The 13,384-nt window shown below is 47.8% G+C and overlaps 1 protein-coding gene across 1 annotated transcript in view; it reads left to right on the plus strand.

Moving 5' to 3' along the window:
- The first annotated feature begins 376 nt into the window (after nucleotides 1-376).
- CSMD2 (CUB and Sushi multiple domains 2) overlaps nucleotides 377-13,384 on the plus strand; it is a 1,651,801-nt gene continuing 1,638,793 nt past the window's right edge. The window contains exon 1 of the mRNA XM_086956548.1: nucleotides 377-566. Within this exon, the coding sequence (XP_086812674.1) occupies nucleotides 395-566 (172 nt within the window). The 5' untranslated portion in view covers nucleotides 377-394. The remainder of the gene's footprint in view (nucleotides 567-13,384) is intronic.

The raw sequence follows: 13,384 nt of genomic DNA on the forward strand, positions 1-13,384 counted from the left end.
CAGGCGGGCGGATTTCAAGTGGTTGGTGTGGAACGCCGGCTTTCGTAGGCGCTGGGAGAGCTGTGGACGGAAAATCCGCGCACCCTCCTCCTCTGCGTGCGAGGATCGGCCGCTGAGAAGACCCATCCTTTCGGGGTGCTGAGTCGGGGTGCCATACGGAAAGTCTTCTTCCCGTGGGAACGTCGCCGTCTGAACCCGAAAAGCGCGATCCGCGATAGTCGTTTTTTGAGTGGGAACGCTGGAAAAAAAAATCGGCGTCTTCCCCGAGCCAGGGGCAGAGTTGGTTCATTCCAGCAGCAGCAGCAGGGACTGGAGCGCCGATGTGTCGGGATTTTCCGCGTGGAATCTCTGCCCTGCCTCGCCAGCCTCGGGTGTCTCTCCCCGCACACCTGACATGACCGCCTCCCCGCCAGGGCACGGGGCACTGGGGGGCCGGGGATGCCAGAGGTGGGCGCCTAGCAGGTGTCGGGGAGACAGGTGGTACCCCAAGCCCATGAAGGCTGAGGCGGCGTTCTGGAGCCGTCTCCTGCTCTTCTCCGTGGGGTTATTGGCTTCGACTGCGGCGGGTAAGTTCCAGGGGAGCGCTGGGTTTTGGGGGTACCATGAACTGTTACGTCAATGTAAATGTCTGTTGCTTCTTTCTTCCGCATGCCCTGGGTGAACCGCAGACACCAATAGGTGGTAAGGTAGATAGACAGCGTTATCGTCCTCTTGGTAAAAACTCCACCATCCTTAGAACCCCTTTTCTACCCCAGAAATGTAAAGTTGGCTGCACTGCCCTGGTGTGATTACATTAAACACACGCACCACACACCACCCCGCGAGAGGGGAAGCCTGCGTGCTTGGCATGGGAGGCAGGCGTCCTCTCAGAAGGCAGTCTTAACTGGGAGAGCAGCGGAACATGTCTCGCGGGGGGCAGCTTGGGCCGGTGTTTCTTTTGCCGCCCTGGTCTATACATTATGTGGGGGTTTGGGAGGGCTGCTTTGGCAGGGTGTCCACGCACGAGCCCTGTAATTCCCCTTCACCTCCCTCAAACCTCATTTTACATTCGTAGTTCATTGGAATCCCTTTTGGGAGCTATACGCTGCAGTCTTTATCAGTGGCTCACAGCGAGTAAAATCTGCAAGGAAGCCAGACCAGGTGCAGTCCAGGAACATTAATTGCCTCGTGCAGAACGTGGGTTCGTTCACGTATAGCTTTCACGTATGCAATCATGCATACATACAAACACATGTACGCATTTATAAGTGTTTTTGCTCTATATATGTATGTGTGTTTGTGTTTGTGTTGATGCCTGCTTTTGGGCTGTGTTTGTGTGTGCGCGCGCGGGCACACACAGAGGCTGGCTTACACAACCATACGTGTGCCCGCATGTCTAAACATATATGTGTATAACAATTGACATGTTTTTGAAAATGCACCTGTGCCCTTGTGTTTGCAGCCCTTAAATCCCTTTCCTCTACGACCGTGTACTGTTCAACCTCCCAAGCTGTCGAAATTATTGTGCTAAAATATCCTGGGCAATTTAATAAATATATTTCGGGTATTTGCGACCACTGCTGAGGTGAAAACAGATCTTTTTTATTGCCAGTTGTGTTTAGAAGTTCAGAAATTTGACACGTAAGAGCAGAACACGCCGCAAAGAACATTAACATCTCCAGCTACATAATAAAACAACACATTTTGATTTAATGCATAGCCTAACATGACACCATATAACTTTAAACAGAATATAACCCCGTCGTAAAAGGACTTGAGAGGCATTTCGGATCGCTGCGTGTGCTATTATGTGTGTGTGTTTAGCGATCCTAGTGCCTAGTTGAACTCTTCCTCTGGATGGGTGCTATGTCTCACCAGCCCCCCAGGGGGAGCTTTGCCGATTTGCCACTTGTCCTACTTGGCAGCTGGCAGAACAAGAGGACCCCCAGCGTGCCTTGAGAGCGAGGGGCCTAGGAGTCTCTGGTCCTTATGGCAGTTCAGGGGTCTTAGGAAGTGGGAGTCACTGGGCCACTGTTGAGACAAGCATAGGGAGAGATGATGTGGCATAACGGCCAGCACTGGCGACGTAAGATTTTGGGAAATAGGTTTGTCTCGCGTCTGCTCAACATCCTGTGATTCTGGACACAACTCGTAATCTCCCTGTGCCTACTAAAAATGAATGTGTCCTTGTGTAAAGCAACCAAGGAGGTCCTGGTCGTTCGGGCTATATAAAACTGAAAAAACCAGCATGGGGCAGCGCCTCCCGACCTCAACATCTCAAAAAAGGTCCCTGACATTTGGATTTTGTAAAGGATTTTCCAAAAACGCGATGTTTAGTATTTCCAATGCATTGCACATACTTGCACCCGAAGTTCCATTAACAACGTGGATTTTTCGTTGCACGAGATCACAAATGCTTTTCTGTCAGTTGCAGGGAAAAGCCCTCTGGGGCTGCCACCCATCTTAAGGGCGCCGCCGCTGACCTTTCGGGGAGGCATAGGCCTAATTGGGAGAATGGCCACATTCCTCCGTGGATTCTTGACGGGAACTTAATATTCATGAGGGCGGGCGAGAGGAAATATGGAAAACTGCGCTGTTGGCTATTCGTCGCTTGCGCCGCTGCACGCCTTTGATATTTTGTGCAAAATAATTGACTGGGGGAGGCGGGGGTCACGGGGGCCTCTGCCGCACGTGGTATTCTGCTGGCTTTGCCGGCGTGGTATTGCACAGCCAATGACGGGTCACGGAAAGCGCTTAACCCGAGGCGCCCTTCGCGTGGTCTCCTTTTCGAGTGTGATTCTTGCTGGTGGCAGTTAGCAGATTTGCCTTTGTGGGGCACCCGAGCCGTTCGTATCGGCTTGGAAATCAAACCCGTCTTCCGAAAGCGCCAGTGTGTATTGTGAAACCTGATCCCTCCGGTGGCTGCTGGAGACATTTCGATGTGCCAGTGAGTGCTGAAGACTTGTCCCCGTGCCAGCCTGCAGATGCCCATTTGAGGCACGCAGAAGACATGCCAGGCTATGGGGCATCGGTGTCTCGGCCCTTGCCCACGTGAGGAGATGACGGAAGGGCAGCCGGGACGCTGATGGCTTCTGAATAGGCATTATCCTTCATACACACACTATGCACAGATCTGGACTGGATTAAGACATGGGGGTCTGCATAGGAGCACACCTTGCAGGCACGAGAGCGAATGTTTCACCGCCTCTCGACTCGGGGCCACCACCACCCACCCACACACTGACCACCAACACACTCACCCACCCACACACACAGCTTCTCGTGTCTCATTCAGCACTTCACATAAAGCCCCTCTGTTCAATTCGCTCTGGGGAATGCAATAATCCTGCTGAGGTGCCCACTGACCGCGAGCACTGCAAACCCCTCTCCTCCGAGGGAGTCGGGCCTAGCCCCAGGGCTCCACGATTAATTTCAAACAACATGTGCTCATCCCATCTCAGAGGGATTTCTTCCCTGGTCCTGGGAGTGATGCTCTGTCAAAGCAGTGACCTGCCGGTCCTCTGCTCCCTGGTGTCAGCAGGGTGGGCAGGGCCGGACTGGCTACCAGGCGTTTTGGTGTGCTGCCAAGCTGGGGGCTGATTTCACTGCGGTGGTGGCTGATTTCGTTGATGGGGACCTGCTAGTGCTTCTAAATAAACAAAGCAAAACGAGTGGTTTTATGCACCCGCAGGTCCCCATCAACGAAATCAGCCCCCAGCTTGGCAGCACACTAAAACGCCCGGCAGCCAGTCCGGCCCTGAGGGTGGGGCGTAGAGCGGCGCATGTATTGTATGAGAGTTCTCTGCCAGGTTGGTAGGAGAGGGTGAGGCTATCTATGAGGTGAGGTGTTGCCAGGGCTCTGGTGTTGGCACAAGTGTGGGCGGTGTCTGATGTGGGCTTGGCGTTGTTCCTGACTGCAGAGATTAGCAGGATTAAGACGCTGCAGCAAAGGTGAATCTCACCTGGATGCAGGGGTTTAAGTGGGCCAGGTCCTGCCGGTGCTCAGCACAGACAGGCCTAAAAAGTAGGTGCTGAGACGGGTCCCTATCGGGCACTTCATTTTTGCCCTCGCAACCGGGATGGGGGGATCCTATCTCTACCACCCATCAGTGCCTTTGAGGTAACCTCAGAGACTTATATATATTTTTTCTTTCACAGTCTCGTCATTTCAGAACTGAAGCATTTTTTTATATTATAATTTTCTAAAGTATATATAACGAACAAAGCCATAGTTGTTGCTTATTTATCTTATGCAACTAACAACCATTGGCAACATCAACAGTCCTGGCTTGTTGTAGGTGTAATGCTACTTGTTGAATTATGAATATGGATGCACTTATAGAAGCTGCAAAATACCAGAAGGACGGCACACTGTGCTGAGCACAGACTTGAAGCTTAGGTGTTTTTAAACCACACCCTAAATTACATCAACCACGCCCCTTTGAGAGACCGCCCAGTTTTTACATACCACTTAAAGCCCTGCCTAGGTGGATATTGGTGAGGTTTGTGGAGCCGTGCAGCCTGATGCAGTTTCAAAAGAGAAGCATGTGTGGTGCCCCCTGTGTATCTTGATGTGAGGCAGGGCTGGGCTGAATTGCCTCCTTGCCCTGGACAGCAGACATAGGTGGCTGTTTTAATACAATAACGTCCACTTCCATAGTAAATTATGTATGTTGAATCATTAGGATAGATGTTAAGATGAGGAGCCCCACCAGGAACAGCCTTCCTATCCTCCAACTGACACCACACTCATCCAGCATTCGACAGCATTACCACACCAACATCCCACCCCCATAGTCACACTAGCTGAGTAGTCAAGTCAAGTCAAGTCAAGAGATTTATATAGCGCGCTACATATCCATAGGGTCTCAAGGCGCTTGAGGAAGGGTGGGGAATTACTTGTCGAATATCCAAGTTTTAAGTTGCTTTCTGAATGCTAGGTGGTTCTGAGTAAGGCGAAGGTGAGTGGGAAGAGAGTTCCAAGTTTTAGCTGCCAGGTAGGAGAAGGATCTACCTCCCATGGTGGTTTTGTTGATGCGAGGTACAGTGGCAAGGGCTTGGTTGGAGGATCGTAGCTGACGGGAGGGGGTGTAGAAGGACAGACGTGTGTTGAGGCATTCGGGTCCAAGTTCGTAAAGTGCTTTGTGTGCGTGGGTTAGGAGGCGGAAAGTAATCCTCTTATTTACGGGAAGCCAGTGGAGGTTTTTCAGGTGACCAGAGATGTGTTCATTACGCGGGATGTCTAGTATGAGCCTGGCTGAAGCGTTCTGGATGCGTTGGAGTTTTTTCTAGAGTTTTGCGGTGGTACCGGCGTATAGGGTGTTTCCGTAGTCCAGGCGGCTCGTGACCAGTGCGTGGGTGACCGTTTTTCTAGTTTCGGTAGGGATCCAGCGAAATGTTTTTTTGTGCATGCGAAGAATGTTGAAGCAAGATGATGAAACGGCGTTGGCTTGCCTGGTCATCGAGAGTGAGGAGTCCAGGATGACGCCCAGGTTCCGTGCGTGGTCTGTCGGGATGGGTGCTTTTCCAAGGGCCTCGGGCCACCAAGAGTCATCCCAGGCGGAGGGGGAGGTGCCTAAGATGAGGACTTCTGTTTTGTCTGAGTTCAGTTTCAGACGGCTGTGCCTCATCCATTTTGCTACTTCTTTCATTCCTTCGTGTAAGTTGGTTTTGGCGGTGTTAGTGTCTTTGGTGAGTGAGAGGATCAGTTGAGTGTCGTCAGCGTAGGAGATGATGTTGAGGTTGTGTTGGCGAGCAATGGCCGCAAGGGGGCTCATGTATACGTTGAAGAGGGTGGGGCTGAGTGAAGATCCTTGTGGCACGCCACAAATTACTTCAGTGGCCTCTGACTTGAATGGTGGGAGGCGTACTCTCTGGGTTCTTCCGGTGAGGAACGAGGTGATCCATTCCAGTGCTTTTCCTTGGATTCCGACGTTTCTGAGGCGCTGTAGAAGGGTGCTATGACAGACTGTGTCGAAGGCTGCGGAGAGGTCGAGGCGGATGAGGGCGACTGTGTCTCCATTGTCCAGTAGAGTTCGAATGTCATCTGTTGCTGCGATGAGTGCGGTCTAAGTGCTGTGTTTGGCTCGGAAGCCGGACTGTGATGAGTCGAGGGATTTGTTAGTTTCGAGGAAGGCGGCGAGGTGGTTGTTGACAGCTTTCTCGATGACTTTGGCCGGGAATGGAAGAAGCGAGATGGGGCGGTAGTTTTTTAGCTCGGTGGGGTCAGCTGTGGGTTTTTTCAGAAGGGCGCTGAGTTCTGCGTGTTTCCAGCTTTCCGGGAAGGTGGCGGAGTTGAGGGAGCAGTTGATGACATCTCGGAGGTGTGGTGCTATGATGGAGTCTGCTTTGTTGAAGATGTGGTGAGGGCATGGGTCAGTTGGGGATCCTGAGTGGATGGAGTTCATCAGGCGGATGGTGTCCTCAGTGGAGATTGGGTTCCAGTCATTAAGGATGTTCAAGGGGGGTGAAGGTCCTGCAGAAGGTTGGGTGGGTTGGTCTCCGGGTCGGTTGTCGAAGCTGTTGTGGATGTCTGCGATTTTGTTGTGGAAGAAGGAAGCTAGGGAGTCGCAGAGGGCTTGGGAGGGGGTGATGTCGTTGGAGTTGGCTGATGGGTTTGTAAATTCTTTGACTATGTTGAATAATTCCTTGCTGTTGTGGGCGTTGTTGTCTAGTCGGTCTTTGAATGCGGCTTTCTTGGCAGTCTGGATCAGTTGGTGGTGTATGCGGGTGGCGTTCTTGAAGGCGTCCCTGGTGCTGGTGTTTGGGTCTTTTTTCCAGGTCTTCTCGAGGGAGCGACAGAGTTTCTTCGATTTCTTAAGATCATCGTTGAACCAGGAGGCGTTTTTGCTGCCTAGTTTGATTTGGTGTTTTTTCAACGGTGCTAGGATGTTGGCGCTGTTGGATAGCCATTGGGTGAGGTTAATGGCTGCTTGGTCGGGGTTTGAGGAGTGGGCGGGGGGGTTTAGAAGAAGCGATGAGGAGATCTGGTCGATGGTGATTTTGTGCCAGTTTCTTCGCAGGGTGGGTTGAGGATGGTTGTGGATTGTGGTTTTATTGTAGATAAAGTGAACGCAGCTGTGGTCCGTCCAATGAAGAGCTGTGGTGTGACTGAATGAGACATGTTTGCTGGAGGTGAAGATAGGGTCGAGTGTGTGACCTGCGATGTGGGTGGGCGTAGAGACAAGTTGTTTGAGTCCGAGGTCGGCGAGATTGTCCAGAAAGGTGGTGGCGCTGCTGTCATTGCTCTTTTCCAGGTGAAAATTGAGGTCTCCCAATAGAATGTAGTCCTCGGAGGGGAGGGCGTCTGGGGTGATAAAGTCAATGATGTCGTCACTGAATTGTGCACGGGGTCCTGGGGGCCGGTAGAGGAGGGTGCCTCTGAGTGTGCTTTTGGGGTCGGTGTAGATCTGGAAGTGGAGGTGTTCGGCGCTGGTAAGGTTGACGTCTGAGTTGGTTGAGATGCGGATGGAGTTCTTATGGACGATGGCGATGCCTCCTCCTGTTTGCTTTATGGGGTCCTTACGGATGATCTTGTATCCTTCCGGGATGGCAATGGTGATGTCTGGGGCTGAAGAGGCATTTATCCATGTTTCTGTTAGGAAGGCGACGTCCGGAGAGATGGTGTCTAGTAGATTCCAGAGGTCGATGGTGTGTCTGTGGACCAAGCGGGTGTTGAGCAGGATGCATTTTAGCAGAGTAGCAGGTATAACACATCTCCCTTCTTTAAAAACACTGGAATAACATTGGCAACTGATGCAAAACTAAGTAAGCAACTAAAGACCAACTTTAGTGTAGCAGTGGTACACATCACAATATAACCTGTGATAAAGCATGCATATTACATAATAATCATAAAAACTATGCATACTAATTACAGAAAATAAAAGAAAAGAAGATCTACAATTACATAAAAAATACAGGCAAATAACTTGTTAAGAGCGTGATAGCAAATTGCCATTTTAAACATAAAGAGATAGTACACGTCAACCTGCTCCTATGATCATACGCTCAATACATTACACAAACATAGCTCGCACATCTTTACCCTTTCCATTTCGAAGACACAACATCCTCTACCAAACCCTTAATGCCACAAACATGTCAGCTGGCCAGGCCGACATGAAAGACAACACGCAGAGAACAAACCACCAATGGAGCAGTAGGGACCACCCCTTATCAACTCAAAAGGGAAAACACTCAATCCTAGCACACCAAGCAACACCATTCCACTTGGTAAACCTGAATGACTTCATAACTTAAAGTCATCAAAAACGTAACTTCAATAGTGGGTGATATTACTGATATTATTGCACCATCTCACAACCACATAGATGTGGTAGACAACAACACAGCAGTGGGTGATATTACTACACCATCTCACAACCACGTAAGGGTGGTAGACCTATCATCACATACAAACTCCAACAGTGGATGATATTACTATACCATCCCACAACCACATCGAAGTAGTAGACAACACCACAACCGCAACAATAGGTGGTATTACTACACCATCCCGCAACCACATAAGTGTGGTAGACCTAAATGACTTCTACTTATAAAGTCATCCAATACAAACTCCAACAGTGGGTGATATTACTGCACCATCCCACAACCGCATAGAAGTGGTAGATACCAACACAACCACAACAGTGGGTGATATTACTACACCATCCCACAACCACATAGAAGTGGTAGACAGCAACACAACCACAACAGTGGGTGATATTACTAAACCATCCCACAACCACATAGAAGTGGTAGACACCAACTCAACTGCAACAGTGGGTGATATTACTACACCATCCCACAACCACGTAAGAGTGGTAGACCTATCATCACATACAAACTCCAACAGTGGGTGATATTACTGCACCATCCCACAACCAGATGAGTGGTAGACCTATCATCACATACAAATTCCTCATCCAACATTCCACAGCATCACCGCACCAACATTCCACACACCCAGTCACACTGGCTGAGCAGCAGGTATAACAGTTGCGCCTGTGGTTTGGAAATAGAAGGTGCCTTCATTGTATACAGCAGCAAGACCAGCATCTCAGTTCTGAAACCCATCAGTGGGAGTAAAGTGGTTTTTATGGAGGTGGGACTGTGGCATGGTCGAGTTATGTCCTGGTTATGGTGGCCTACTGTCTCATGGCAGTCTTGTAATATATATTGATTTACCCACTGAAGCTGCCTCTTCTTTAAGAAGCACCCCTGATTTGTTGCCTGGCATGGGTACTCACGTTAAGGTATTGTGCCAGGTTCCGAAGCCCCTCCTGAGCTGTTGTTTCTTTCAGAAGGGTCCTTGAGTTGCTATGTTGACCTCATGTTAAAGTGTTGCAGGGTGTATTGGAGGTGCATCCTGAGCTGGACTATCTTTTAGAATGCTTCTTTTGTTGTTGTCTGACCTTGGTGTACTTGTCCTTCAGTTTTCAGGGTAACCTCCTGTGCTGCTGCATTTGGAGCATGACCAAAGCTGATGCAGGTACAGGGACACCACAAGAGGTACCTTCTGTTACAAAGACTTGAGTTGTGGTCTTACCCTGAGTGTTAAAGACATGGTCTTGTAAGTTGCAGGAGAGGCCAGCTCGTGATGCCTGAACTTTGTAGAGGTTTCTTGAGTGGCTCTGTTGACCTGAATGGTCTTGTAAAGGTGTTGGGAGGTGTACGCAACCAACCTTCCAAGCTCATTCATCTTTAAGAACGTTTCTTCATTTCTCATACTAAGCTAAGCATTTTTTAGGTAGAAGCAGCAGTAGGCTGATTAGTCGAACAGTTTTCCGGAGTCTAGAGTCTTCTTTTTGGAGCGGGCCCATTTTTTCAAAGTGAAGATTTCTTTGGGCTGCTGTTATGTCCCTTGGTAGATGCTGAAGACCAGCAGGACGATGGAGAGACATTGGTGAATGCTGTGCATGGCACCACCAAACATTAATGATGGAGCTTCCCATCAATAATTTTGGAGGGACCTAAACAACACCAGAGTGGAGAAAGAGACTTCTGAACATTTTCAAATATTTTTTTGATGGACTGTGGACGACATTCGTGGTTTTGATACAGAGGCACCATGACGTAACCCCAGTTGAATGTAGGAAGAAATAATATAGTAGTGTTCACCATCAGTCTCCCATCCAACACTGTAATAGAGAAAAACAAACAAGCATTGGCAAAACTAATAGGTTGGGCCCTTGGGGACCTAGTTAATTTGCAAATGTCCTTTGAGGGTGCAGGACAGCCTTTTCTTTGCAATGCACCATGGCCAAATAAAACATTGGAGTGATGATGTAGCTGTGTCATTTTGTAGATGAGCACATGTGCCTTTTTTCTTTCTTTCTGTACATAAAAATAAAAAGGAGTGCAAAAGTTTTTCTTGAATCTATCAACTGGGAACCAGATGAAGGGAAGCAACCCAGAGGACGGTGGTGATGCCCATGAGGGGGAACAACACAGGGCAAATGAGAAGTACCCTGAAGAGAAAGAGCAACACAGGAGCGGGTGTGGAGGGACTCACATGGGTGAAAGAAATCAACATGAGCGCAAGTGGGGAGAGAGAAGCACACGAGAGAGCAATATGGAGCACATGGGAGATATATGCAGATGTGCGTGAGAGAAACATGAGTGCAGGTGGGGAGAGAAGCACACTGGTGAGAGAAAGCAGCACAATCATGTATAGAGAGAGAGAAGCACATTGGCAAGAGAGAGAGAAACACAGAGAGGTAAAGGGCTGGGGGCATGGTCCGCAGAGACGAACGCAAGCATAGGTGGATGGAGAGAGACACATGAGGGAGACAGCTGGAAAACATGTGCACTCACATGGAGTGCTTACGTTGGAAAAAAATATTTGCTAAAATTCAGCAGTAGAACGTAATAAAGCTGACCAATCAGCGAGATGTGAAAGAGACTATGCTCCAGGGTAGTGAGAAACACAAGATTTACCAGCTGCAACATGTAAAGCCATCCATTATGAAACAAAAAAATGAGCGTGAAAAATAAATCAACCAATGCTAAGCAGTCCACAGTGTAGTAGGTGTGAAAAAAATGAAAAGATGGAATGCAAGATTTAATCTGAGGTATAAATAATTACTCAGGGCCATAATCCATATCATCAATGTTTTACTCAGACAGACATGGAGCAAGTTATGAAAATCAGCCTTTGTCTGTTAATAGGAACAGTTTGGCCAGAACAACCAGGCATTGGTCCCTCTGATTTGGAATAAAAGTAACCAGAGAACAATTCTGTCCTTGTTGAGCCTCATCCGAGAGGTGCAACTTTAATTCTATGGCACAGTGAGCATTGGCCTGTCAACATGTCATGCCATCATACTTAGGCTATGTAAATGGGTAGAATGCTTTCAATAATCTCAGCCATTGGTAATTGTTCTGGACTGCAGTCCAGGTTTATCCTCTCTGTGTACCATAGAGAAGATATGCAAAGCAGGTCTAGTCTTATTACATTAGGAGGAGCCTGTCAGATTCCTCCAGGCCATGTGCCTTCTGAATGAAGTCAACCCCAATCCACTGTCGGCCTTGAACTTGTTTTGCCTCATCTGTGAGGTGTAACTTGAGCTCCATGGGACACTGAGCACATGACCCCCAAACGAGCATATCCATCGCCTGAGAAAAACAAGAATGCGATGGGTGGAATGATTGATGTAATGTCAACCGATAGTAATTATTCTCAGCCTCATTCCATTCTATTTTATTTTCATTCTATGCTACTAACGATGGGGACAGATATTAAGCAAATCAGCTTTGGCCATGCTCCAAAAGCAACAAGACTGAACCATAAGCCACTCCCCCTTTACATGGGAACAACAGAATCCTATAATGGATTTTACATTTTGGAGCCTCATTTGTGTGATGCAGCTTTAGTCCCCAGGACTCACATCAAGACACCTCTCACACATATGGGACCTCACTGAGAAAAACAGTTGGTGCTGATTGGAATTTGCATGTGAACAAATTAAACATAAGGACATAGAACAGAGTCTTTAGCAGTGGGTGAGATTTATTCTCGAATTCTATCCATCCACATTTAAGCCTATTTTAGTGAGTATGCTTAAGCAGGATCACCATTCCCAAAGTATGGTGCTAAGCACTGTGTGTCATAGGGCTCCAGCTGCACCTCACTTATGGCCCAAACAAGACCAAAACCATTGTGTGGTTGTGATCCACTTGAGAGGATATTCGGTCTGGCACTTTGGTGGAGTGCGGGCTAGAGCTAAGACTGGTCTACATATGTATGGTCCATCTTTGCATTGGCAGAGACAAGCTAAATCAATCAGTGAAATATGGTCCAGAATGGATACAAGTGGCTCAGATCAATTCCGTATTTCATTGATCACTGCTCTATCCACAGTGCCAAATATACACTTACCCAGTTGTAAATAGTAGGATTGTGTCTAGTTAGTTTCATGTGGGAGGTGAAGAATTAAAACGCTACTATTTAGCTGGTAACACAGCTCATTGTGTTTAAGCACATACTACACAAAAGTGAGAGTACACAATTGGTGCTTTTTAAGACTATTGAAGGCACCAGGTAGCAACAAATAGCCTTAGAAATGCACTTGAGAATCAGGATAATAGTAACACATCAAGTAATACAAAAGGAGATGAGATGTGATCATTCATCAATCATCCTTCCTGTTTTCAATATCACACACCTAAAGATTGATGAAAGGAAACAAAAACCCCTCAAAAACTACCCTCTAAGGGGTCCCTTATTATGGGAAACAAAAGCCGTCGCCCACTTTTCAGGGCATGCTTCATCATCTAGCTGCTTCTACACTCTCTGTTTTACCATCAGCAGAGGTGAGGCAAATCATGTTTTCGGGTTCAACTGATGCATTGCAGGATCAGTTTTTTAGTGGTATATGGATAAAACTGCCTTAGGGATACACAATCAATTCTGTTTTTTATATGTGGTTTCCCCAGCCAGGATAAAAAAAACTTCACAATAGATGGTCGCTGGACTTTATCACCCTACCATCCATCAAATTGTAGTCAACATGTTTCGTCCAACCATCATGTGCCACTCAGGGTCGATGTCCATCATCAGGACAATCAGATCTCTACCTCTGAATCACTGTAATACTCAGTCAGTCAGTCATTCAGAAAAAGAGCAGTGTTAATTTTTACACCATGCAAGTACTTTCATCTTGGTATGAGCATTTTGACAAAATGAGTTATTCCCCAGTTATCTGGTTAGCCCAGGGTGGTAATGGGAGAGTTGAGGGGAGCTCTTGTTGGATGCATGAATACAACCATTGTTCATATATTGATGGAACTGTTTCTTGATGAACTTTATTGATTTATATTAAAATAGAAAATTGAATTCAGGCAAATTCTCAGTTTTTTCTATTTGTGTTTGAGACCTCTAAAATGTTGCAAGAGGAAA

Source organism: Lissotriton vulgaris, chromosome 2_1 (genome assembly GCF_964263255.1).
Source record: "Lissotriton vulgaris chromosome 2_1, aLisVul1.2, whole genome shotgun sequence".
Classification (NCBI taxonomy): domain Eukaryota; kingdom Metazoa; phylum Chordata; class Amphibia; order Caudata; family Salamandridae; genus Lissotriton; species Lissotriton vulgaris.